We start from the raw sequence: 27,576 nt of genomic DNA on the forward strand, positions 1-27,576 counted from the left end.
TCCCAAAGGGGGAAAGGTCCACCAAAGGTTTGTAGTCAAATGATGTCTCAACATAGAGCAATGGTACATGGCTGCAAGCATGTGGTTCTTCGCATAAAGATGTTCTTTAATGGATGATGGAAACATATAGCCATTTTTCACAAGAATGTTAAACTAAAAGATGATATGAGAGGATCTGCATTTGCCTGCCATCTGTTGTATCTCCCTGAAACCTTACCACCATAATTATGACCAAGTATGATTCAGTTTCATACCCACTTTAATGGTATGAAGTACATTTTGTGTAGAAGTGCCAGGTTGCCTAATTCGCCTTCCAGCCTGTGCTATGAATATGGCAACAAAATTATGGTTAGGGTGTCATACTGTACTTGCAATACTGTTCTAAATGTCAAGAAAACGAACATAATTTGAACTTAATTTGACAGAGCATAGAAAAGGAGCACAATACATAAGATTTTAATGACAAAAGTGGTTTTCCTAAGACTGTCCTACTGATATGAAGCAGAGGAAGTAAAAGAAAGACTTACACGGATCTGATTTCGCAGCTGCTCTGCCTCCTGCCGCAACTGATCAAGTTCACTCATTCTCACAAGATTATGCTGATGTTAAATGTTGTTACAACACAGATGATAAATCTGTAAATAAAGGTAAAATTTGTTAACGTACTGGTAACGCACAGACTGAACTTTGAGCAGCATCTCAAAAACAACATGAAAACGATCTCAATGAATCAAAAGCTTATATTATAGTTGAAAACTCATTTCTCACTAACCAGCAACAATTTTGAGAGAGTTGGGCACACATGTACAACTCATTTCTTTTTACTTTGTATACATAACCAAGACAAAAGAGCCAAACCTCAAATGTCAAACCTCTCATTTGGAAGTACTAAACTTGTTGAATTCAAAATATTAAAATAAAATTAGAGTTAACTATTGTTTCAATTTAATTTACATTTTGGCTCCAGGTTCCCTTGCACGTTTTGCCTTTCTGTTTTACCTGTTCTCCTTCATGGCCTCCCAAACGTTTCTACCAGCTCTTTGTAAGCAAATTAAACGGGCCACCAGTTTTCTTGGACATGTAGATTGGCTGCTATGGGCTGCATGACATGAACCCTAGCCACCTCCCTTACGTTGCTGATGAAGAAGTAACTTATCATCAGGAACCCCTTATCTGGTAGAGTATGTCTAGCCACAGATTACTCAGCATAGAATATGTCCAAGGCATCACGCTGGATCCAGAAAAATCTTGAGTAGTACCTCCAACACACAGCTAGGAGGTGGTGTTCAGCTTTGTGTCATCAGCACCAGAAGCGATGTGAGCTGTGCCTATATAATTGTCACCCCATCAGTGTCTTTTGGTGACACTTCCCAACAGAAGCGGAAAGCAACAACAGAATGCTAATGGAGTAGTGTTCAGACACTAAGGACCTACAAGGGTCACAATATGCAGAGAAATCTGTTAGCAGAACTGGAGGGTCAGTAAGCAATCTACGGCTAGAGTCTCTACTAGATAAGGAGTTACCGAAGTAACTTGTTTGTATGATAGAGACTTCTAACCACAGATTCCTTGTCTTAGAATAGAAACCCAAGCAATACCTACCCAAAGGCAGGTATGCGTCCAACTCGTCCTGGACGACTGAACAGGCAAAGTGTCAGTCACGATAGACCTAATTGTCCAGGGTAAACATGCAGAGATGCCCACGTCACAGCCTGACAGATGTCGGGGACAGGACAGTGGTCGCAGCCTTGGCTCTGGTGGATTGAGAAAGCAAGCCCTTAAGTGGTTGCCTTGAGGCCCGTGCACAGCAGATTTTAATGCTTAGCAAAATCAATCTTAAGATGATCTGTTTCTACTCTACCTTTCCATTCTTTTCCCTGAGCAATCTAGTGAACTGTTGTTCATCCACCTGTAACTCTGGAACAATCTATACAGCACAAAAATGCTTTTTTGGGTCCAGGTGATGGAGTCTCTTCTCTTTGGAAGGGTGGGGCACAGCAAAACAAGGTCGGTAGTGTGATGGCCTACTTGAGTATGGGTCACACCTTTTAGCAGGAAAGAGGCCTGTGTTCTCAAAACCAGTTTATTTGGAAAACAAATTGTGTGTGGAAGATGCATACAGAATGCCTGCTGTTCGCTATCCCTCTTGGCCAACATATTGGACATTAAAATAGCAGTTTTAATGGTCAGAAGTCATAGAGGGCAATTTTATACAGAGGCATGAAGGGCAAACACATTAAGAATGTCAAGATTAGGTTAAAGTTCTGCCGGGGAATGGTGAAGGTTTTTATTTTTGGGTTGGGGGGGGGGCTGTGTTGTAGTCTTTTTTAGGAAATGAGTCATAAAGGTGACTTAAACAGGAGGACCGGGTTCAGCAACTGCATAAATGCTGATATGGCCAAAAGGTAATCTTTAAATGTGCCAAAAACAAAGCTTGCCGGGCTAAAGAAAGAACAAATAACACTTCTGATAAAGGTGCAGAGAGGGGAATGAACATTTTTGGAAGCACACCAAGCCATAAATTTGACCCAATGGCAAGCATATGCAATCTTGGTTGAGGGGCGCCTAGCTGACAGAATGACATCATAGATTTATGCAGGGCAGTCAAACTCTGTCTGAACATCTAAACCAGCCTTCCTTCGATGGAAGGAAGAAAGACTTTCAAAGACAGGCAAATTGCTCTCAACTCCAACAGGTTAATATGGAGCCAAAACTCTACCGGAGACAAGTGTCCTCTGTTCCCAACCCAGAAGTGACGCACCTATCTTTACAGTTAGCTCTGAGTGGGGGAAGGAAATAGGGTTAGTCACTGCCTCGATCACTGATCATCAGACACCACTGCAGATCTTTCTGCAGTTCCCTTTGACATCTGGACCAGGTCGGAGAGATTCCAGATACTGCACCCACTGGGACTTCAGTTCTAGCTGCAGAACCTGCATATGCCAATGGGCATGTTTTACCAGCAGAATGCAGAGAGGCGCCCAGCAGCCATAGACAGTCTCACCGAAATCCTGTATAGAAGCTGAGACAGATCAACAATACCAGACTCTCCATTCTGGAGGGTAGGCCCCAAACTACACTGTGTCCAAGAACAGCTCAGATGAAAGGGAGCATCGGAGAGGTAGTGAGGGGTGACTTCAGGATGATGACCATGAACGCTAGCGAATGCAGGGGGTCTGCCGTAGTCTGGAGTTGGGAAATTAGGGTCTGGAGCAAGCTCCGCCTTAGTCACCGAGGTAGGGAAAAATCATAAACCCGGACATCCAAAGATGTTCTGAAGCCACTGCCATTACCTTGGTGAATACTCATGGGGAGTTGGTGAGGCCAAAAGGGAGCATAATGAACTGAAAATGTTCGTGGCCCAAAGTGAGCTGTAGGTAACGCCTGTGGGCAAGCAGGAGGGGTATGTGGAAGTAGGCGTCCTGCAAGTCCAGCAATACCATCCAGTCTAGGGCAGACAGAACCTGAGCTAATGTGAGCATCCTGAATTTCTCCTTTAGAAAGAAGTTGAGACGGCATAGTCTAAAATACGTTGAAGGTCTCCATCCCTCTTGGGCACCAGGAAGTAGGGGAATAGCAACCACGACCCACTTCTGATGCTGGCAGGCTCTCAATGGTTCCTTCAGCCAAAAGAGCATGCATAGGAAATGCAGAGAGAGGTGGTCCTCCATCAGCCGGTTAGTGGCAGGTGGCATGGGCGGTAGGGTTTTAAGAAAGGGATGAACTAAGTCCACTGACCAGTTTGGAGTGCCCACTTGTCCAATGTCATGGACTGCCAGCAGTGCAGGTGATGTTGGATCCCACCAACTGGTGGCACAAGTTGGTGATGAGGCTATGGCATGCAGAGGGTGGGGCTGGTGATCGCAGATTGGATAGACCTCTGGCTGTGTGTCCCACAAGTCTGATGTGAGCCGTCTCCAGCCACGAAAGGACTTGGGTGCCTGTAGGCCTTGATGGCTGGTAGCCCATACTGTACCCACAGAAAGGGGGGGAAGGGGGAGCTTACACAGAATGGAGTTGGTGGGGGGCAGTAGAGAGACCCAACACCCGGGCAGTAACCTGGCTGCCCTTAAAGCATTTCAATACAGAGTCTGCTTTATCGTCAAAGAGGATGGTGCCATTCTAGAGAATGTCCATAAGGGATGCCTGGACATCCCAGAAAAGCCAGTAGGTGTTACGCCTGGCTGAGATCTGAGTGCCACTAACAACACAATCGCTCGGCTTAATGAGCCTGTGGTAAAGAGTCTGCACAGATGGTGAACTTTGCTGCATCCCTGCCATCTGCAGTAGCCTGGGTCAGTATACCTCTGGCATCTTCTGAGACCATAGGCAGCACTTGCACAACCGAATCCTGATCTGTGTGGATTCACTGGCCCAATGGGCCTGCCATGTTCACCAAACGCAAGGCAAAGCTGGCAGAACAGAACATCCTTTCGCCGAAAAGTATCCAAGCTTCTTAGATTACCTATCTGGTGGTGTGGTAGGGAATGCGCCAGTTAACTCTGGAGGTAGAGTCTGCACAGCCAGACTCTTCGTGTTGGTTGATGGGTGGAAAATGCTGGGTTTCCTGGAAAGTGCCAGTGGCCAATTGGCCTGTGTACAGGAGTCCCTGTGCAGGGCTTTGCCTAGGCCCAGAGTACGACATATGTGAGGCCTTTATCAAAAGAGAGGAGAGGATCTGTTGGTGCGACTCCCAAGCTGAAGCACCTCTTTCAAGATGTTCATGCAGACTTCCACTGAGGGCAAAGTAAGGTTCAAGACCTTATCGGCTTCCTGATCACAAGTCAAAGGAAGCCCCTTCTTCCTGACCACTGGCACCTGCCAGTTTATCATACTATTTGTTCTCAGGCTCTTGTAAGTGGTTCTGGCAGCCATAAGCATCTTCAGATTATCCCCAACCTTTTGAAAAAGGGCAGCCTGGCTCCAACTCAGAAGGTCAAGTTCCGACCAGTGCCGGAGTAGACGCTGGGCGATGCCGATCCAGCTCTGTTTCAGAATCAGGTATGATTGGGGAGGAGCTGTTAACATCACTGATACTGACTCCGAGAAGGTTGCCATTTTGCAGGTGAAGCCCGTGCAAATCTAGCACCGGTTCCAGGAGGCCCAACTGAAGCCAAAGCCAGGCCAGCCAATTGAAATCCAACAGGGAAATCCGGCAAACCCAGAGGGTCCAAAGGCATTCCAGGGGAGTCTGCCCACCCACAAATGAGGTACATGGCATCACAAAACTCATGTATGTGGGTTGGTGCTGGGGGGACTCGTCACTTCGGGAAATTCAGGGTGGCTCGGAGCAAACCCAGAGGCAAGCTACGCGGCTGGCGCATACGAGTGGAGACACTGACATTGTTCCCGAGCCTCATCTGATGACTTGGACCAGAACAGTGTAGTTGAAAAAACGCTGCAACGTCCTGGATTTCTCCAATTTTTGGGGGGTACATACCCAACAATTTTAAATGTGATGACAAGGGCATGGAACAGCTCTAGTAACGGGCCCCAGACCTTCCACATGACTGGGACGTAGAGCATTGCAGATTTGACTGGCGTTGTGTGACCAGCCGATTTAGTAACTGCTTCTGCAGCGCCTTGGGATGCATGGGGCAGCAGTCCTCACAGGCCGAGGAGTCATAGTGAGCTCCAGGCACCAGACAGGGATTTGTCACCGACATCTGCCAGTGACAAGATTCACTAGGTTTAAACTAAACAGATTTTTTTTTTTTTTTAGGTAATATCTCCTTCAGACCAGGAGACAAAGTTGAAAATGGGACGAAAAAATGTTAATTAAAAACAAAATGGTTGCTGAAAAAGTGGACAGAGGTAACTCTCTCCGGATCGACGTTGATGGAGCAGAAATAAAAGAACTGATGTCAGCGTGCTGGGGTGGCATCTACATAGGCAACGCACACGTCACTTAGAGCCAAATGATGGTACCTACCAGCTAGCAAAGGTACTGCTCAAGATTTTCCAGATCCTGTGTGACGTCTGGTGACTAGTCTAAGGCAGCGGTTTTTAAATGTTTGACTTCTGTGGACCAACAATCATTACTGGATTCAGGGGACCCCCCCACTGAGTCATTTTTGTAATCCAGGTATCCCAGGCTTAGCAATTTCCATGATGTGAACCACAAAACAATAGATACAAATATGGAAACACGCATGCAAACAAATAAACAGTGATATATTTTATTGAAGTCATAAATTATTATATTAAAAAAATAAATAAAAAAAAACACATTTTAATTGTAATCGGAAGGTTGGAGCTTTTCTAAATTCAATAGAGGCTGCCCACTGTATCTACAATATTCTGTTGGCTGCTCCCACATATCAATCTGAAGGTAACAACTTACTTTTTAGCCTTCAATTTCAAATTACCTCACATTTGAGGAATGTTTTAAAATGTTTAACTTTACATTTTGCTTCCTTATTTGCTTATATGCCATTAAACTATTAATATTATTTAAATGTCTAAGCAGTTGCAGACCCCAATCAGGCATCGCCGGACCACAAGTTAATAACCACTATGCTTAAGTAAGGAATCCGAGGCTAGAAGTCTCTATCAGATTATTTTGGTTCATGTGATTTCACTCCCCAATTTCCTTTTCCAGTGCCTTTCTATCGCTCTAGTTGCAGTTTTTTCTCCCTTAAAAACGCTTCTCCATTTTCTAAAATGTCTGCTTTGCATGGTCCCAACACACCTTTCCCCTTGAGTAATTCAACCTCATTTTCCCATCAGAATCACACCAGAGGTAGGGACACCACGATGAAACCTGATCTGCTCTCACTGGTTTGATGACCTCAATGGACTAGATTAGACTGCGAGGTGGGTCGGGTTGGGGGAAATCAGCAGACAGCTGGGGAATCTGGGGTACTACTCAGAAGTATCCAGTGATCAGCATGTGTTAGCCCTGCAGCAAGGTTTACAATTGGATGTCTCTGGCGATTCTAAAAATATTATCAACACACTAAAGGATAGTTACTTATCTGTAACTCCAGTTCTCCTTTAGGGGAATCGTCACTCTAATCATAAGCACTGAATGGACTTGCAGGTGAAGTGGATACCAAAAAACCTTTACAAAGATAAATAATGTTTCCGCATTCCATTAGAAAAATCAAACCACATTGATTTGAACAAAACAATTACGGGCTATGTATTTTCTTTAAAAACAGTCAACTCCACAAACCTTATAGGAAATGAAAGTAGAATTGGGACAATGAAGCTTTATAGGTTTTTTTTGGGGGGGGGGGGGTTGCCGAGCAGCTGATGGAGTAGGTCGGTTAACCTCGGAGCTCCGAGGAGCCGGACCTCACCTGACCAATCCTACAGTTGTAAGTCCCTCCAGGGGGATCCCATCTGTCCTATAAGGCCTACGGAGGTCCTGCGATGCGGTGAACCGGCGAGGGGAGTGCTGGCGCGAGGCCAGAAGGAGCAGCCCGCTGGAGGCCCGAGGCGTCAAGAGGGCACCAAATATGGCAGCCCCCTCCCTCTTCAGCTCGGACAGGAGGCAAAGGGCCGATAGCACAACCCTGCTGGCCCAGGGGGGTGAGCCTGGGGCCAGTGCCTGGTGGGGGACCGCAACAGCAGCAACATCGATGGCCCATATCTGGAGCAGCAGCAAGGAGGAAATACCGGAAATCAATAGGAATAAAAGCCTAGGCGTCTGGCACAGGCTTCTATATTATGAAATACATATCCCTGTGTTGGAGGGGTACAGGTTACTTCATGCAAAAAGATGACTGAAATTGGGTGAGGCCTGGGCTCTTTGAGGCCCGGCTATTGCTTGGTTACTTCCCTGAAAGTTTTATACTAAAGTACAACTGTTGATTAAATTAAGTTTGGATGGGTGGAATGTTTTTTTCTGTCCCGGGGTGTGGGAGTTGGGTTGACAGTTTCTCTGTTTTAGTTGGGGAGTACTGGGATTCAACACTGGGATGGAACGTGACAGCAATCTATGCTTGGATGATGAGGGGAGTACCGCGCAATCTCCTATTGACAGAGGGGGCGAACATCAACTTCCCGAACAAAATGATATACACCTTATGGAGCACAAACAATGTTATAAGATAATATCCTGGAATGTCAGGGACATGCATACATTAGCTAAGCGATACAAGGTTTTCACATGTTTGCAGAGGCGGGGAGAAGATATTGCATTTCTGCAAGAGATGCACATGACTGCCAAAGAGGGGGGGCCTTGCAGCGACGGTGGCAACTATATTACACAACATTCTCTGCTTATGCACAGGGAGTACTGGCATGGATTAGAGCTACTGTGGCGCACTGAAGTGGACACAGTGAGGAAGATACTGTAACTACGTGTGGGTGCATTGTACTGGGAGAAAACTAGGCGCTCTGGGTAGCGAGATGAATATCAACGAAGAATGTCGAATCTCGAAATGGTGCACTCTTGAAAGACCACACCGAAAAAGGTCTTGATAGATGCTAAAAGCACTATTGCAAATATAAAGTACAAGAGGCACTCATTATAACATGAAAAATAATAGTACTCATAAGTCAGTATACATAGGTAATGTTTTGTCATATATTTCTGAAAATTAATAGGATTATTTCCAACATAATCCTATTTTTTTGGTTTGGTTGGATGTGTTTGATAGTTCTATTAAAAGAAAAAAAAAAAATTTACATAGCAGATAAGTTGCTTAACGGAATTATTCTGGGATTCGCTTGTAAGAAATACTTATGATATAGGATGCATCTACATATATGTTTAGGTAAGAGCATGGCTCATTTGCACGTGTTTTTTAGTAGCAAGGGACATCACTAGGGTACGGGGTCAGGTCATATTCAGTAAATAAGAGCGATTTAAGTAAGTTTCATTTTTTTGATACTTATTCACTAATTCTTATATCCTAACACCATGTTCACCTTTCACTCAAGAATGGTTGACATAGTATCTAATAATAATATATGATGTTTGATACCTAAGGGTATGATATTCTCACATTTTGGGAATTAAGGTGCACTGAGAACTAACATATGTCTGCATCCCACCATTGTGTTCACATTTTATTCCACAACTTATCCATTAATTTTTATATTCCTTTCAAACAGTGAGGAAGATACGTGGCAGTGACGAGTAGATTAGATGAGAGAGACATGTCAGGGATGTGGAATTCCTATCGCCCGAGACATCTTGTTTGGGGTCAAGGGCAACAAGTTTTCATGTTTACTTTGTCCTTGGGACAAGTAGGCCCAACCCTCTGCAGCACAAACCCTTTGGCTGCCAGTTTACAGAGAGTGGAACTCTACAGTTGAGGTAATGTGCTTCCAAAAGATAATGCTGTTCAAACTTGTATTTATGGTTCATTATTTGAAAGCCTTCATTATTAGGGTGAGTGCTGTAAATAAATGTTTTAAGGTCACACTTCACTACTGACGTTGGTTCCAGTACAAAAAAAAAAACGTGTACACACATGTTTGAAAAGTTTAAGCTATGAGGCTAAGTATAATGCTCCCAGAATGCTCTCTGATTAGATGCAAATGATTGCAAAAGCTTGTAAGCAAGAGAGAAGAGTATTTGCTTTTATAATAAAATGTTCAGACAAAATGTAAGTAGGGAAAAAGTTTCGCTACCATGACATTTTAGGTGCTATTTCTTTGAAGTGTCATTTAGTAAAATGTGTTGATGCATGCTAGTATTTCCCAAAAATATTTCTAATGGAAAATCAGTGTTACCATTTTCAACACGATTATGGGAAGCATGAAAATAAACAAACACTGAAAAAAGTCAACTGATATGACATATTTTTATAAGTCTTTTAGTTTCATCAATGCGTGTCTTGTTTTGACATGGCTTTTGTAACACTTTATTGTTGTGGGCGCTACCAGGCACTCAACATTCTAACAAACACTGTCCACCCCCTCCCCCCCAACCAAAAAAAGTTTTTGAACTCTAAAAGCACACGTTGCCACCAGTGGCATAACAAAGGCCCCGCAGCCGCCCTCCAGGGGACCCCTTCAGCACAGCACCTGCCCTGAGTGAGTCTGAGGAGGGGGCTCCTCCATGTTCTTTGCAAAGGGGCACCCTCCAGTTTCGTTACGTCACTGATTGCCGCTGTAGTTCCTGACACTGAACAAAACTACTTTGTGTGCCAATATGCTCCTGGTGGAAGAGCAGAATGCGATCACTCACAGTAAAGCCAGCCGATAGAGAGAGAAATAGAAGTTTAATAAAAACAAAATGTCTTTGTTAACACCAGACCTAATTAGGGACCAAGTCACACATGTAGGTAGCTTTTTGCATGTCGCCAACAGCGAATTTTGCTGTTTGTGACGTGCAAAAAGCACATTGCGATGCACAAACCCAGTTTTGCGATTTGGTAACCTGGTTACCGAATCACAAAACAGGTTTGCGACTTGCAATTAGGAAGGTGTGTTCCCTTCCTAATTGCGACTCGCAGTGCAATGTAGGATTATTTTGTGACCGCGGGCGCAAACCAATCGCAGTTTGCACCCATTTCAAATGGGTGCTAACCCATTCACAAAATGGAAGGGGTCCCCAGGGGACCCCTTCCCCGTTGTGAATGTCACTGTAAAAAAAAATTCAGAGCACGCCTGAAACTGTTCCTGTGGACCACTGCCTGCTCTGAAAAAATGAAAAAAAATTTTTTTCGTTTTTGTAATGCATCTCGTTTTCCTTTAAGGAAAAGGGGCTGCATTACAAAAAAAAAAAAAAAACTGCTTTATTGAAAAGCAGTCACAGACATGGTGGTCTGCTCTCTCCAGCAGGCCACCATCCCTGTGAGGGCTGCCATTCGCAAGGGGGTCGCAAATTGCAACCCACCTCATGATTATTCATGAGGTGGGCATTTGTGACCCCCTTGCGAATCGCAGATGTTGTCAGGGTCACCATCCTACAATCGGATTTGCGACTCGCAAATTGCGAGTCGCAAATCTGAACCTACCTACATGTGGCCCCAAATTCTTAAAGAAAGTCACAAAAGTGCACCCATGGTATATGTCTTTGAATTAGTGGCTTTCAAGAGAAGTATACCAGGAAATCATACCCCAATAAAATATTTGTGAACTGTATTTTAGCATGGGTAAATACGCATGTATAGATTTGCTCATGTGAAAATCTAATGAGCATTTGCAAGTTCATTTTCCCTCCAGCCACTTTCTTCCGAACCCTGGAAGAAGTTCTAATTCTGCCATTGTCAGGAGTAAATTTCCAACCTTTCTTATTATGGGAAAATATTAGAGAGAAGCTGGTGAAAATCTTTAAAACATGCAGGTTAGTAGGTTTTCAGACCCAAAGGCATTCCAGCCCTGGAACTATTGCTTACTGTTCCTCCAGCCACAGTATGCAGATCTGCAGAAAGGTGGCAAAATAAGGAAATTGCTACAGTAGGGGTTGAAACTGCAAGTATTCAAGCCCTACTATGGCATAATCAGAGAGGCTATTATCAGAGCTCTTACATAATGAGATTGCTGCCATAATTTGTCGCCACACTACATGGCACCAGAGGGACAAGTAGATCTTTTTACAGGACAAGTAGATTTGAGAAGCAACCTGTCCCCTGGACAAGTAGATATTTTAATAAATTCCACACCCCTGCATGTCACTGGTCAACGTATATGGTCCCAATATCAACCAGACACTTTTCTTTGACCTACTAACAACATGATTATCTTATGTATTAACGGGCTGGGTAGTCTTGGGGGGTGACTTTAACTGTGTAATGGACCCAGAGATGGATCGTGCACCCCTCCTTGCTGTACTCGCCTGTGCACAGGGCAGCGAAGGCAATGACAGCATGGCGAGAACACTGGGGACTCCGGGATAGCCGATACATTCTCTACCCTCGAGGGGACCATTCTTTTTTTGAGGATGCATGAGCTGCATGTCGGTCTAGATTTTTTTCTGTGCTCCCCAGACATTCATATTCTGGTTGTGGGAATTGGATACCTTGCCTGTACAATTTCCGATCATAACCCGGTGTTTCTTCTACTGACTTGGGTGAGATCACGCGCACCGATCCGGAGCTGGAGGCTGAGGCCGTAAGTACTTGAGGACCTTCCTTTTCGGCATCTGCTGGTTACATCCCTGAAAAAACCAGGGAGTCTAGAAAAAGAGGGAACTGCTACAGGGAAAGTATAAGGGAAAATTCCGGAGAATAATAGTTAAACAGTTCCGCTATTTACCCACAACATTCCAAAGGAACATACTAGTAGAAATGCCGTACCACACCAGCGATGCGCATGGAACAGAATAAATTGATATGCACAGTTATTGCGAAGATATGTGCATAATGTTGAAGTCCGGCAGGATGAAGGGGATATGTAGTGTATTGTATTGTATTGCAATAGTATTTATAAAGCGCTTACTACCCCTGAAGAGGCGTTGAAACGCTTTTCGGCGAGTAGCACGCTACTCCAGAACCCAACAAGAATTAGTGATGGATTAGTATAGGGAAATAGGAGTACAGTTTTAGTATTATTACGAGGTAATTCGAGCCACAGATATGAGAGTTTGTTAGTTAGATTGACTGGAGTAATGGAGGGGTGGAGGAGGAAAGAATCCAGAAGTGCTAATTGGGAGTATACGGTATTAGGATTTAGGCTTGGGGTGAGTAAAGGAGGATGGAGGAGGGAAGAGCCTGTGGAAGGGGTTACGGAGATCATAGTAGAAGGGTGGGATAAATAGGGTGAATTTACTAGGGTTGTTTGGGAGATCATGGTAGTAAAGTGAGGTTTGGTGAGTTAGATGTCGGAGCGGAGGGAAGAGCTTAGGCAGAGTTATTTAGGGGATGAAAGTAGTAGAATGGATTTGGGATGAGTTAGTGTGGGAATGGAGGATAGATTGATAGAGACATGACATATGGTGATGGGTAGATAAGGGTGATATAAGATGAGTGCAGGGATGTCTAGTATAACAACCCACCCAGGAGTCATGCAATGACCCACGAACATGCCAAGCACAGAACAACATACATATATATATATATATATACACACACACACAAACAAATACACACAGATATGCGCACACATATGTACATACATATACATATTTAAAACCATGAGTAAATATACTTAAACAGGTTTAAAGAGTGTGTGTCGTTTATTGTTATGACATAGTAGCAATACATATTTTCTAAAGAACTATACATAACTAGAATATACACATGATCAGAAAAAATATTTATCAAAATAGGCATATGCAGTCCATAGTTGTTTGAATATGGTGGTTATGAAGGAAAGAGCCAACTTTTATGTGATTGAAGACTGTATTGTCAGGCACTGAGGGGGAGTTAATGCTTGTTTGATTGCTGTTATTTAAAACCTAAAAAAATGTGTTTAAAAAATAAAAAAAAGCTTTATAGGCTGCAGCCATGTAAGGTTGGCAAACTAACACAGAGACTTTAAGGAATCCCAGTCATCCAGCCTCATCATGCTCTGTCCTTGGCAGTTGCGCCAGTTTTATTTATTTTTTTGTTATTTTTTATGTTTTATGGAGACATTGTAGGAATTTTGATGGCTTCCGTAGCAGTATGCTCTTTCCATGAGGGATAGAAAGGGGGGTGATCGGGATTTTAAAGGAGATTCCGCTGAAGGATAAACTAGGTTACAGATAAGTAAATGTTCCTCCCCCTTTACAGGGCCATCGCTGCTAATCTCAAGTACTGAACAGAATAGCAAGCCCATACCTACTAAGGCAGTGATGTAACTAAACTGGGGGAGACCTCCCTGCAAAGAACACAGAGGGCCCCCTGCCCACCATACCCCAAGACTCACTCAGGCCAGGTGCTGTGCTGAAGGGGCCTCATGGAGCTTGTCCCTCAGCCCCGCAGGGGCTGCAGAAGCCTTTATTAGGCCACTGTACCAAGGGTGGTAGAACGAAAAAAGAAGAAAAATACAAACTAGGAAAAGAGGTTAATCCCACCTGAGCATCTGCTCTAGAATCGGAATAAAGATTTGACCGCCTTGTAACTGTGTGCACATATAGCGGTCTCACAAATACCCGGACTAGGAACATTCCTCAATAATACCTCAGTTTCAACTTTAACTCTAGTAGTGAGCATTTGATACTCCCAGGCAAAAGTCTTATCATTTCTTAACAATATACAAGATATTATCCATCTAGATATAGACTGTTTAAATGGCCAGACCAGGTCCTTGCGGAACAAAGTTGACAAACAAGTGTTTGGGTTTTATAACATCTCTGGATTTGCCTAAAAACAGTTTAGGTACTCTTCTAACATCCAATGTACGGAGCGATCTTTAAACCAGGGAAACCGGATTCTAAAATCAATTAAGTATTGATTAACATGGAAATCGGAGATCACTTTCTGGAAAAAATTAAGGTGTGTCATTATGAACATTTTGTTCTTAACGAACACTGCTGTGTTCATGGTAACAAAAATCTTGAAATTCACTAACCCTCCAATCCGAGATAATAACTAAAATTACTTTCCAGATTTTGTAGGGAAACTTTGAAAATCGTTTCAAATGGAGGATGCAGAATTTTTTTTACAAATATTTGGGGCAGTCATCTATATGAGTGTGCATAAGTACACATTTTTGGCATATCAATTCATTGACAAGATTCATTTAACCGCTTCTGTGCCTTGGACGAGAGGATCTCGTCCAAGGCTACAGTTCCCCTGTGCCTTGGACGAGATCATCTCGTCCATGGCACAGGGGAACTTGGGGGCGCGCTTGCGTGCCCCCCGTGCACCCCCCTCCCCCCCCAAGTCGGGGATGGAAGGGGAAGACCTTCCCCTTCCACCCCCGACCCCCCCCTGTGACATCAGCGCGCGCTGATGTGTCACAGGAGAGCTTCCAGCGCGATTGAAAAAGAAATGCAAAAGCATTTCTCTTTCAATCGATGGGAGGCCCGGAGGGGCTTCAAAGGGAAGGAAAAGTATTTCCTTCCCTTTGAAGTCCCTCCGAGGGTTTCAAAAGCCGGATTGCTTGCAATCCGGCTTTTGAAACCCCACTAGACACCAGGGATTTTTTTTTTTTTATTGAAATTGACAAAAGGGATCGACCCCTTGGGCAAGGGTCGCTCCCAGGGGGGGCATTTTTTTGAAAAGGCCTTTTCTGCCCCCCCTGGGGGCAGAAACCTCTAGGCACCAGGGACCATTTTGTATTTTTTTTTTTTTTTTTTTTTTATTTTTTTTTGGTGGGGAGCGACCCCTTAGGCAAGGGTCGCTCCCCTTGGGGAAAAATATATTTTGGCCATTTCTGCCCCCCTTGGGGGCAGATTGGCCTATTTTGATGAGGCCAATCTGCCCCCAAGGGGGGTAGAAACCACTAGACACCAGGGATTTTTTTTTTTTTTATTGTTATTGACAAGGGGGGGCATATTTTCGGGAAGGCCTTATATTAGGCCGATCTGCCCCCAGGGGGGGCAGAAACCTCTAGGCACCAGGGACCATTTTTTTTTTATTATTATTTTTTTTGTTTCATTTTTTTTTTTTTTTGGTGGGGAGCGACCCCTTAGGCAAGGGTCGCTCCCCTTGGGGGAAAATTATATTTTGCCCATTTCTGCCCCCCTTGGGGGCAGATTGGCCTATTTTGATGAGGCCAATCTGCCCCCAAGGGGGGTAGAAACCACTAGACACCAGGGAGTTTTTTCTTTGCGTGAATTTCACGCAAAGGGAGCGACCCCTTAGGCAAGGGTCGCTCCCTGGGGGGGAGGGCAATTTATTTTAGGCCATTTCTGCCCCCAGGGGGGGAAGAAACCTCTAGGCGCCAGGGCAAATTTTTTTTTTGTGTTTGTTTTTTTTTTTTGTTTCTTTTTTTTAGAGATGGGGAGCGACCCATCAGGCAAGGGTCGCTCCCCTGGGGGGCAAATTGTATTTAGACCATTTCTGCCCCCCTGGGGGCAGATTGGCCGATTTTAGGTCAATCTGCCCCCAAGGGGGCAGAAACCACTAGGCACCGGGGATTTGTTTTTTGGCGCCAATGTCACGCAGGGGGAGCGACCCCGTAGGCAAGGGTCGCTCCCGGCGGGGGAGGGTGGGGGTTGGGGGGACAAATTTATTTTAGGGCATTTCTGCCCCCCCCTGGGGCCGGCTGAGCTACAGGCCAAACACCACAGGTAGGCACCTTGCAAAAAACACCTCTGTTTTCTGTGAAAAAATATGTTGTGTCCACGTTGTGTTTTGGGCCATTTCCTTTTGTGGGCGCTAGGCCTACCCACAGAAGTGATGTACCATTTTTATCGAGAGACTTAGGGGAACGCTGGGTGGAAGGAAATTTGTGGCTCCTCTCAGATTCCAGAACTTTCTGTCACCGAAATGAGAGGAAAAAGTGTTTTTTGGGCCAAATTTTGATGTTTGCAAAGGATTCTGGGTAACATAACCTGGTCAGAGCCCCGCAAGTCACCCCATCTTGGATTCCCCTGGGTTTCTAGTTTTCAAAAATGCACTGGTTTGCTAGGTTTCCTCAGGTGTCGGCTGAGCTACAGGCCAAAATCCACAGGTAGGCACTGCTTTTTATAAAAAAATGGGATGTGTCCACGTTGTGTTTTGGGCCCTTTCCTTTCGTGGGCGCTAGTCCTACCCACACAAGTGAGGTATCATTTTTATCGGGAGACTTGGGGGAACGCTGGGTAGAAGGAAATTTGTGGCTCCTCTCAGATTCCGGAACTTTCTGCCACAGAAATGTGAGTAACATGTGTATTTTTAGCAAATTTTGAGGTTGGCAAAGGATTCTGGGTAACAGAACCTGGTCCGAGCCCCGCAAGTCACCCCTCCTTGGATTTCCCTAGGTCTCTAGTTTTCAGAAATGCACAGGTTTGGTAGGTTTCCCTAGGTGCCGGCTGAGCTAGAGGCCAAAATCTACAGGTAGGCACTTCGCAAAAAACACCTCTGTTTTTTTCCAAAATTTAGGATGTGTCCACGTTGCGCTTTGGGGTGTTTCCTGTCGCCGGCGCTAGGCCTACCCACGCAAGTGAGGTATCATTTTTATCGGGAGACTTGGGGGAACGCTGGGTGGAAGGAAATTTGTAGCTCCTCTCAGATTCCAGAACTTTCTGCCACAGAAATGTGAGGGACATGTGTTTTTTTAGCCAAATTTTGAGGTTTGCAAAGGATTCTGGGTAACAGAACCTGGTCCGAGCCCCGCAAGTCACCCCTCCTTGGATTCCCCTAAGTCTCTAGTTTTCAGAAATGCACAGGTTTGGTAGGTTTCCCTAGGTGCCGGCTGAGCTAGAGGCCAAAATCTACAGGTAGGCACTTCGCAAAAAACACCTCTGTTTTTTTCCAAAATTTAGGATGTGTCCACGTTGCGCTTTGGGGTGTTTCCTGTCGCCGGCGCTAGGCCTACCCACGCAAGTGAGGTATCATTTTTATCGGGAGACTTGGGGGAATGCTGGGTGGAAGGAAATTTGTAGCTCCTCTCAGATTCCAGAACTTTCTGCCACAGAAATGTGAGGGACATGTGTTTTTTGAGCCAAATTTTGAGGTTTGCAAAGGATTATGGGTAACAGAACCTGGTCCGAGCCCCGCAAGTCACCCCTCCTTGGATTCCCCTAGGTCTCTAGTTTTCAGAAATGCACAGGTTTGGTAGGTTTCCCTAGGTGCCGGCTGAGCTAGAGGCCAAAATCTACAGGTAGGCACTTCGCAAAAAACACCTCTGTTTTCTCCCAAAATTGTCGATGTGTCCACGTTGCGCTTTGGGGCGTTTCCTGTCGCGGGCGCTAGGCCTACCCACGCAAGTGAGGTATCATTTTTATCGGGAGACTTGGGGGAACATAGATTAGCAAAACAAGTGCTATTGCCCCTTGTCTTTCTCTACATTTTTTCCTTCCAAATATAGGAGAGTGTGTAAAAAAGACATCTATTTGAGAAATTCCCTATAATTCACATGCTTGTATGGTCACCCCGGAATTCAGAGATGTGCAAATAACCACTGCTCCTCAGCACCTTATCTTGTGCCCTTTTCGGAAATGCAAAGGTTTTCTTGATAGCAATTTTTTACTCTTTATATTTCAGCAAATGAATTGCTGTATACCCGGTATAGAATGAAAACGCACTGCAGGGTGCAGCTCATTTATTGGCTCTGGGTTCCTCGGGTTCTTGATGAGCCTACAAGCCCTATATATCCCCGCAACCAGAGGAGTCCAGCAGACGTAACGGTATATTGCTTTCCATAATCTGACATTGCAGGGAAAAGTTACAGAGTAAAACGTAGAGAAAAATTGATGTTTTTTTCACCTCAATTTCAATATTTTTCTTTTTCAGCTGTTATTTTCTGTAGGAAACCCTTGTAGGATCTACACAAATGACCCCTTGCTGAATTCAGAATTTTGTCTACTTTTCAGAAATGGTTAGGTTTCTGGGATCCAGCATTGGTTTCATGCCCATTCCTGTCACTGACTGGAAGGAGGCTGAAAGCACAAAAAATTGCAAAAATGGGGTATGCCCCAGTAAAATGCCAAAATTGTGTTGAAAAATTGGGTTTTCTGATTCAAGTCTGCCTGTTCCTGAAAGCTAGGAAGCTGCTGAGTTTAGCACTACAAAACCTTTGTTGATGCCATTTTCAGGGGGAAATCCACAAGCCTTCTTCTGCAGCCACTTTTTCCATTTTTTTTAAAAAAAACGAAATTTTCACTGTATTTTGGCCAATTTCTTGGCCTCCTTCAAGGGAACCCACAAAGTCTGGGTACCTCTAGAATCCCTAGGATGTTGGAAAAAAAGGACGCAAATTTGGCTTGGTTAGCTTATGTGAACAAAAAGTTATGAGGGCCTAAGCGCGAACTGCCCCAAATAGGCAAAAAAAGGCCTGGCACAGGAGGGGGAAAAGGCCTGGCAGCGAAGGGGTTAATAAAGATTTTTGCAAAAAATATACTATATTAATTCAAACTCATATTTGTGCAAGCCCTTGCAATTAAGTAATACTGCTATATGAAAATAACTAATGGCTACGAAGCTCAGACTGAATTCAAGAACCAGTGCAAACCATAAGGACATGGAGCCTTAAAATAATTTGAAGTCCAGAAATCTGTTCTATTATCCAAGATAGTAAGTATTTATTAACAGAATACACTTAGCAGATCAGCCTCGCCATTATGATTTATTTGTGGTTTTTTTTTTAAGGGACCCCATATTTTCTCCATTTTAATTGTAGTCCCACTTCCAGCTACCCACCATGCCCTTAGTGAATATCTGATCAGCAGATGTCAGGCCAAGGGGTAGGACAGTAAACTGGAAGTGGTGTGACACCACTAGAAAGTGTAGGTAAGTTGTGCAAATAGCATCCTTCAGGTTCAGGGACATTATTGAGTCCTCAGGATAAAAATCAACAGAATCTGAAAAGGTTTCACCATTTATAATTTCTTTTTGAGGAACAGCCTTAAGTCTCTGAAGTCCAAAATTACTCTCAACACCCGTCCTTATTGGGGACCAGAAAGTATATTAAATAAATTTAATATCAGTCTTGTCTCAGAGAATATTTCAAATGCTCACCTGGCGAGCAACACTAACACTTCTTTGGGAAGAATGCTTGCTAATCTGCTGGCATCTGAGCAAAAAACAAGAGATGGTGCATGAAAAAGTGTATAACCTTATCAAAAATGTGAATGACCCACTAGTCCAACGTAATAGATTGTCATAGGCTTGATGGAAGTGGCGCTGAGTGAGAAGAAAAAGGGAGACGACTGCTGCGGTTGGTACCTCCCCCTTCACACCAATGACAAAAGTGGAATCTGTAGCTGGGGAATGCAATTAGTGTTATGAAGGCAGGACCTCAATATGAAATTCATCGTACCCTGGGCATCCTGTACTGTATGGACAAAGGCTTTCAGGTCGTCATCAGGCAAATCGGACAACACCTCACTCACCATGACCCAAAGGGCATGAGCATAATCACCTAGGAAGCAAACAGCGCTCAAACACCAGGGTATTATGCAAACTGATGCAAAGACTTTCTTAACTATAGTGTCTTTTTTCAATTCTCTGATGGATTAATGGGAAAAAATTGGTCTGATGCTGTTCATAGAAGCTCAAACTACAAGGCCATCAGGAGTAGGATGCTGCATTAGAAAAGTCAGATTATCTGGTGCAGGTCTAGGTCATCTTGCAATAAGTGGCTCACTGCGTCGACCAAAGCTAATGGCCATGCTGCCATAAGGCACTCAGTTAGAATTTCATTAAAGAACCGTAAGGGCTACAAAACTGAAGAAACAGGCTCCAAATTGTATTTAAGGAGCAGCCCTTATACTGTCTTTTGATTGGGGCTCTTGGGGTAAATTCAAGTCACTCTCTTTTGAAGTATCCAAGCCACTGACAGTTTGGAGACCAAGATACAAACCACAATCAGTATAATGAGGATGAGGATGAGAAAAGAGTTCTTCAATTCCTCCAATCGTCCAAATTGTGGGGAAACACATTCAAGGCCTTGAAGTGCATCAGAACAGAATTAAAGGGAGTCATAATCTGCCTGAAAAACTGCCTCAGATGTAAGGGGACAGCAGGATCATTTCCAATAAACTGAGATTTATCCTTTTTGATTTTATGAGGTGACATGGGGCACACTCCAGCTAAATCTTGTTCTGAAATTGGAGCTGAAGAGGATTCTGTTAACGGCACACCTGAAGCTAGAGACAGTACTGAAAATGGAAGCTAGTGGAGCCTGAAGCAGGTAGAGTTCCTTCAAGATCAGTTGACATTAAGAGAGGGGCCTTGTTTGTAATCTGGATTCGGTCTTGGACTTACCTGAAGATGTGGATAGAGCATGGGAAAATCCTCACAACTCGGAAGCGGGGCTAACCCACTTTCTTGTATTCAGTAATATAGAGGTTTGCTTCCACTCCGTGATGGCCTTCAGGAGCATAATGGAGCGTTTGTCAAATAACTTGAACTCGTGCTTGGTGGTGAGGCACCAAAGACAGAAGTCAAACATGCCCCCACTCTACATTGGTTTAGGACAAGTGCAGTACAGTTTAAATCCTGTGTTCTGTGCACAATGCCAAAAAGGTTTTTATGAGAAAAGAAACAAAAAACCTGAAGGAGTGGAGCACTGGATTCACTTTGAAGGGTGTGGAAAAAGAAAAAAAAAAAAAAAAAAAAAAAAAAAAACAACAACACCCATGCTACTATGTCCAAGTTGCAACAGAGGTCCCGCTTGCAGACATGCAGGAGCTACTACAAGAATTTCAAGATTCAGTCTGACACCTGGGGGGGGGGGGGGGCAGGGGGGAGGGGGCTTACAAACTGAGCAAATCTGCAAGAGGAAATGTTCATCAGAATGAACAAGTAAGTTAAGTAGCCAACTCCCAAACTCAACCATGGAAAGCAGGAATGAAGGATCTGTCCCCAGATATTGTGAAGAAGAGCCAGTACGCACAGCAACCTTTTAACATTTTAACAGGTGAAGAATGTTGCTGAACCACCACTGCCAGGGCCACTCTGACACAATTAGGACAGTTTGACAATGACTGCTGTATCAGGGGAATCTGAGGAAAAAGCATAAAATCTCCCTGAAATGTAGAACCCAAAAAGATTCCCTGAAGGTGAAGTTTGGTCGTTAGTTAAAGACGTCGTCTGAGATCTACTAGCAGAGACTATGATGTCCAGACAAATATTGCTTCAAATCCACTTGTTGTTTTCCTGGAAGAGTAAGTCTGCTTTTTATTTTTAAACATCTGGTAAGTGAACCACTTTTATTCTCAGGTTCCTCACTATGAGCCATTTCCAGACCGCCAGTACTCTGCACTGTCCACTTGCGACCCAAAGAGTACACAGTTTTTGTAATGTCCATTTGAACAAGAGGGTTCATGCAGAGGTCAGAACGGAATTCCTTGGGAGTACGACGAAATAGAACAGCTCCTTTCAAGACCATGTCCTACGAAGATTGTATGTGCATAATAATTGGTAATGGAAGCTTGTATAGTTTTTGAGTTAGGACATCTAGATGTAAATCCACACCACAAAGTAGATTCTGGCGTTGGCACTCTCACTGAAGAGACTGTGCCACATGAGGAGGAATGGTAAGTTTGTCTTCCCATCTGCCCTATTGTTACTAGTACCATTGGTACCACTGGTCCGCCAGACACTGTTGCAATAACTTCATTTGAAGGGAATCCTGGGTTACCAGAAAGATATTAAACCCGAAAAGATTAAACGTGTCTTGCCAGAGAATGGTCCACCCTAAGAAGACTGTACTACTTCAGACAGTCTCTTCTTTGAAGGATACACTTTTGCCTTTAATGTGTTCACAACCACTTCCAGCTAGTATAAAGATTGCACTAACTTTTTTTACTGATGTGAAAAATCAGGTGATGCACAGTGGAGAACGTTATTTGCAAAGTCTGAAGAGCTTTCTATGATTATCAGGCTTTGATCACCAGTGCTCTAGATAAGGACAGACGAACATCTCCTGACATATGTTGCTACAATTGCTGTGCCTTTGAAAAGATTCTTGTTGCTGACTTTAGACTGAATGGAAGGGCTAACAATTGGTAGTAGCTACCTCCTAAAAGAAACATTGGGAACAAACGATATTTCTATTCAATGGGAATGGGGAAGACCTACAGTGTATAGCCAATATCCTTCGCAATACCAGTGCGCAGTTAAGAACCGGGAGGTGGGAAGGCAGTAAGGAATCTGCGACTAGAGTACCCAGCAGTAAGAGCTTTACCAAAGGTAAGTAACTTGTTCTTATAATGAATGCTTCTTGCTGCAAATTGCTAAAACCTAGAATAGAAACCAAAGCGGTAACTCCAAGGGTGGAGGTCTGTGGAGTGAGTGTAGACCAAAAGCGTCCTACAGGACCAAAGAAACAAAATGCCCTTTCCATCAGTCTGGACTGTCATGCCAGTGGTGCTATGTGAACATCTGCACTGAGGCTCACGCTGCGACATGACATATCTAGAACAGGCACTCGAAATGCCAACAAAGAGGTGAAAGCCTTAAGACCTAGTGCAATGGACTCTCTGGCTTTCCAGAGACAGCTTTGGAACCCATTGTGTGACTGGTCTTACTGCAGAGGTTTATAAACTTCAACAGAGTCCTTTCTGCACCATATTATCATTCTTATCCCCAGAGAAACACCACAGAAAGTGGATCATACACCCAATGGTGTTTGGTGTGATCAATGTAAAAGGTCTTTTGAGGTGAGGCAAACAACATTGGGAGGGTGATGATTGCCCAATGTGAAAAGGAGCCATGACATTAGGGAAAAAACAGGTCAGCCAGTTACTCACCCCCTGTTTGACTGGGGAAAAAGCTGGAGTGAGGTGGCTGCACTGAGAGAACCTGGAGTTCAGTCATGTGATGGCAATGAAGCACACAGTTGTGTACTGGCTCAAATAGGGTGCAAATGAGGAACTCCAGGACCAAGTTAAGATCCATTGTTGCATCACAGAAGGATTGGAAGGGAATGTGTGTCAATTCTTCAGTAAACCATAACACAAAAAGGTGATTTAAACAAGGACACTTGATCCGGCAAACGCACGAAGGACAAAAGGGCCAACAAGTCACTGCAGGTGACATAAGCGACAAGGACAAACCAGTCACCGCTGCCTGGAAAGCTGTAGTTTCTGCTAAAGTAATATTAAAATAAAAAGGTGTGAAGCAAATAAATAAAATGGGGAAACATAACAGGAGAAAACTGAAAACGAAACAATTGCAAACCAGCCCCAATTGTGAAGTGCACTCTTTTTGTGGAGGAAGTACACATGAAATTAGAATGCAAAGGGCAAGAAAGACGATGACTGGTGTGTACTTTTTTATTTTAATTACATTTTTACAACACATCATAACCCAATGTGTATAAGAACATAAACGCCAACAGCCTCAACTCAGAGACAAGACAGCAGCAGTCAGACAACATAACAGAGGAACAGTTAATTGCATTAACAGCATCAAAATGCCCATCAGAAGATATGCACCACAAAATCAAGGTCCAGGAATCTCACTGGAGTGAAATGGACAAAATACAGGATACAACAACTACTACCGCCCCTCCCCAACATACCCGCAGTCCCCAGGATCCCTCACTCACAACAGGGAGATCATGCAGAACAATGAAGCAGAGAGTGGAAGGGCACTAGGAAACGTCACCATGGGTCAGTTCATGTCCCAGCATCCGAGGCCAGTAAGGACCCATCAAAAGGGGAACCCTACACACACACACACACACACACACACACACGCACGGCCCCCTCGATCTATTTGCAGCAAGTTAACAAGATGGTGTCCCATGCTGACAACATCAGTACCTTTTTAACCCCCTGAGTCTCCTACCTGCAAATCGCCTCCCTTTCGTAGTCTGACCAATTCATCAACTCTAACCACCATCAGTATTTATATATATATCGGGACAAGGGACAGATTTCACACTCAATCAGTTGCTTGTGAGCACGGGTCAAGGACAGATCTAAGAACCTATCAGTAGCCTTCCTAGCCGTTGAGCGTTGATGGAGGCCTAGCAAACATAGTGAAGAACTCAGAGGAAATTCTCTATCCGTAGCTGCCTGAACTACACCTGGTGGACTATAGTCAAGTAGCGCAATAAGAGTAGGCAAAAGCAGACCATGTGGAAAAAATCTGCATCCTCATCGGTGCACTCGGGTCACTCCAAGGGCGCGTCCAGTAACGTAGCATGAATTCGTCATGGAGTAAATAGACCCGATGTAAGTAAAAGAACTGGATGAGTTTAAAGTGGGCATTACTATATACTTCTGAACTAGATTCCAATATTTTCCTCTAAGAGGGATCAGGGAGACGCATCCCCAAGTCAGCCTCCCAACATGCTCGGAGGGTTCTGCGAGCCAGCAGCACTCCCTCCAATAAGGCCATATGACCACTTTTGTTCGACCCATAATAAGGAAGAGATGACGTGAGTAGTCTTGCTCTAGAGGTTCCACAATGCTGGCACCCAAGCATTCCTGTATCTTATGTGTCAGCGCTCCATTTGGTATGAAATGGCCCACCGGGATATCCTAGGACTCCCAGGGATCCAAAATAGGACACAATTATCCCCCTGGATAAAGAACGACCAGGACATCAATCCCTTCCACCAGCCACTCACGGACACCTGCCCTTCCCCTGGGTGACCTCAACTTCAAATTACTAAAAAAAGGAAGTTCATGGGTGTAATCTGAGTCCGCCATAAAACACAAGCCCTAACAAAGTGCAATCCTAATCAGGATATTCGAGGTCTGTACTCTGGAAGCAGGCGTCAGTTTCAATACAAAACCCAATAGGCAACCCTTGGAAGGAATGTCACACACAGAAGTTCCTACACCATCCCACTGAAAGGCACCTCAACGTGTCACCACTTGAAGCTATGCTGTTAAGTAATATAATCCCAAGTGGAGTGTAGCTAAACTCCCCTTCCCCCCACGGCCAGATGCAACCCCCAAAGGGCTATACTGCGACCCAACCAACTCCAATAAAGTGACAGCAGCAAACCATCTTGCTCCTTAAAGAATTTTGGAGGCAACTCCAACGGGAGTGCTTCAAACAAATAAAGACGTGGAAATATAATAATTTTGGAAACGGCCACACAGCCACTTACCAATAAAGGCAACGTAAACCAGAAGGCAACAGAGCGACGCAGCCCAGCCAACAAACACCTGAAGTTCCCCTCATACAATAATTCCAGGGAGCAGTAAACAGGTACCAGACTGTATCATGTTCCTATCTCAACTTCGGGGAGGTAGTGATAGGACCACCCTCAGGGACAACTCCCCTTAAGGGATAAATACATGACTTGTTCCAGTTGACCTTAAGTCTGGAGTGAACCCTTAAGTCCGATAATGCCACTACTGCCTCCAGGAGGTCAATGTCCCTCCACCAGAGATAAAATAACATGTCATTCACGTACAGAGAGAATTAAAAACAATTAAAGGCAATGCTCAAGCCCCAATAGTGTAGTCCCAAGCAAACCGCGCAGGCAAAAGGCTTCATGGCCAATACAAATAAGAGGGGTGATGGAGACAATCCTACTGAGTGCCCCGCTCCAGCATCAAGGCCTCTGATATCAAAGAACTGTTATGGATTCTGGCCAGGGGGTCAGTGTGTAGAAGCTGTGTTCACCTGACGAAATACAAGCCCATATGAAGCATAGTAGCATATAAGAACTCCCAGAGGAGTGAGTCAAACGCCTTACTAATGTCCACCAAGATATCCAGAGCTTCCGGTGGGAGTTGCTCCCTACAGTTTAAGTCCAGGAACAGTTGCAGGATATTAGGCATTGTGCTGTTCATAGTCCTGCTTGACCCAGATGAACGTGAGCGCACATATGAGGAAGAAACCAATTCGCCAAAATTGTAATATGCATTAAGCATTGATAGGCGATGGTAAGAACCAAGACAAAGAGGGTCCTTATCCTTCTTAGGGAGTGATATAACGGCTGCCTCCCGCAGCGAGGGTGGAAGCTGCCCACATTGCCGCAAATCACTGAAAAACGCACTTGTTCTCGGAAAAAGGTCTGAAGCGAATACTGCATTAAATTCTATTGGAAACCCATCTAGGCCAGGTTTCTTACAACTTGACATGTCCTTCATTGCTGCCCGTACCTCCCGCTTGTTAATATCTACACCCAGTTGATCCATCACTAGTGACTCAAGGGATACCAGAGAAGCATCAACAATACAGTTCATCATATTTCACCCTCACTACTCACCACCCCCGAAGGATAAAGATCACAGATAGTGCTGCAGGAACACCGCGTTCCTCTTCTCCTGTGTCAATACATCACGCACTGAAGGAGCACGTAACTGAAGTATAGTCACCTACCCAAAAGCCCCTCTAAAGCCATGGCAGTATCCTGCCCGACTTATCCTGCTCAGCATGAGGCTTAGCCGCATAGGTCTTATAATCAAAGAGGTAAATGCATTCCACAAGCTCAAACAGCCTTTCCCACTTCTCCAGCAGGTGTCCCCTACCACCTGGGGACACTTCCAGCCCACTTGGAAGACCATTAAGTACCACCTCCTGCTCTTACCGTCACACATACTGTATGTCCAGCAGCAGGCTAAAGCTTAACGGTGACAAAACTGAGATCTTAGTGGTAGGCAATAACAGTTCTAGGTGGCCAGAACTTTCATGGCCAGAGTATCTGGGCAACTGCCCTGTGCCAGACCAAGCCGCGAAAAGCCTGGGTGCCTGGATAGACAAAAATCTCACGATAGATACACAGGCCATAAAACTGGCAGGTTCATGCTTTGATATTCTAAGACCGCTAAGGAAAATCCAGTGCCACCTGCGTCTTAGAAGGGAGTGTAGCCGCTGACTGCCCAGATCGCTGGCGCATGGGGTGCAAAGTACCATGCCGCAGCCAGGTCCATGAGGAAATGTACTTTATCCTCAGACTGAACCTACAGGTAAGGGGGGGGGGGGGAAAGAGCAAGGAATACAGCAGACCAGGTCCCTGCAATGCAGGGGGTGGTCCACCTCAGGATGTAGCAGGGCCTCAGGATGAGGCTCCCATGCCAGCACCCTGTGTGCATTTTCCAAGGAAAAGAAGGTGGAGAGACCCAAAGGAGCCACAATCTCCTGGAGCCAGGTCTCAAGGAAAGCCAACAGTGAGTATTTTACTGCATTCTCAGGTAGCCCCACAATGCGGATGCTGTTACGCCTAGCCAGTCCCTCCGGGTCATCC

General features: G+C 44.6%; 1 protein-coding gene across 5 annotated transcripts in view; it reads right to left on the bottom strand.

Annotated features, from left to right (window-relative positions):
- The window catches only part of GNB4 (G protein subunit beta 4), a 541,779-nt gene that overhangs the window by 321,670 nt on the left and 192,533 nt on the right, over window positions 1–27,576 (bottom strand). For all 5 annotated transcript variants that reach the window (XM_069213078.1, XM_069213079.1, XM_069213077.1 and 2 more), the window contains one exon: window positions 528–635. In XM_069213078.1, coding sequence (XP_069069179.1) covers window positions 528–584 — 57 coding nt within the window. In that variant the 5' untranslated portion in view covers window positions 585–635. The remainder of the gene's footprint in view (window positions 1–527; window positions 636–27,576) is intronic.

Source organism: Pleurodeles waltl, chromosome 11, assembly GCF_031143425.1.
Source record: "Pleurodeles waltl isolate 20211129_DDA chromosome 11, aPleWal1.hap1.20221129, whole genome shotgun sequence".
NCBI classification, from domain to species: Eukaryota; Metazoa; Chordata; class Amphibia; order Caudata; family Salamandridae; genus Pleurodeles; species Pleurodeles waltl.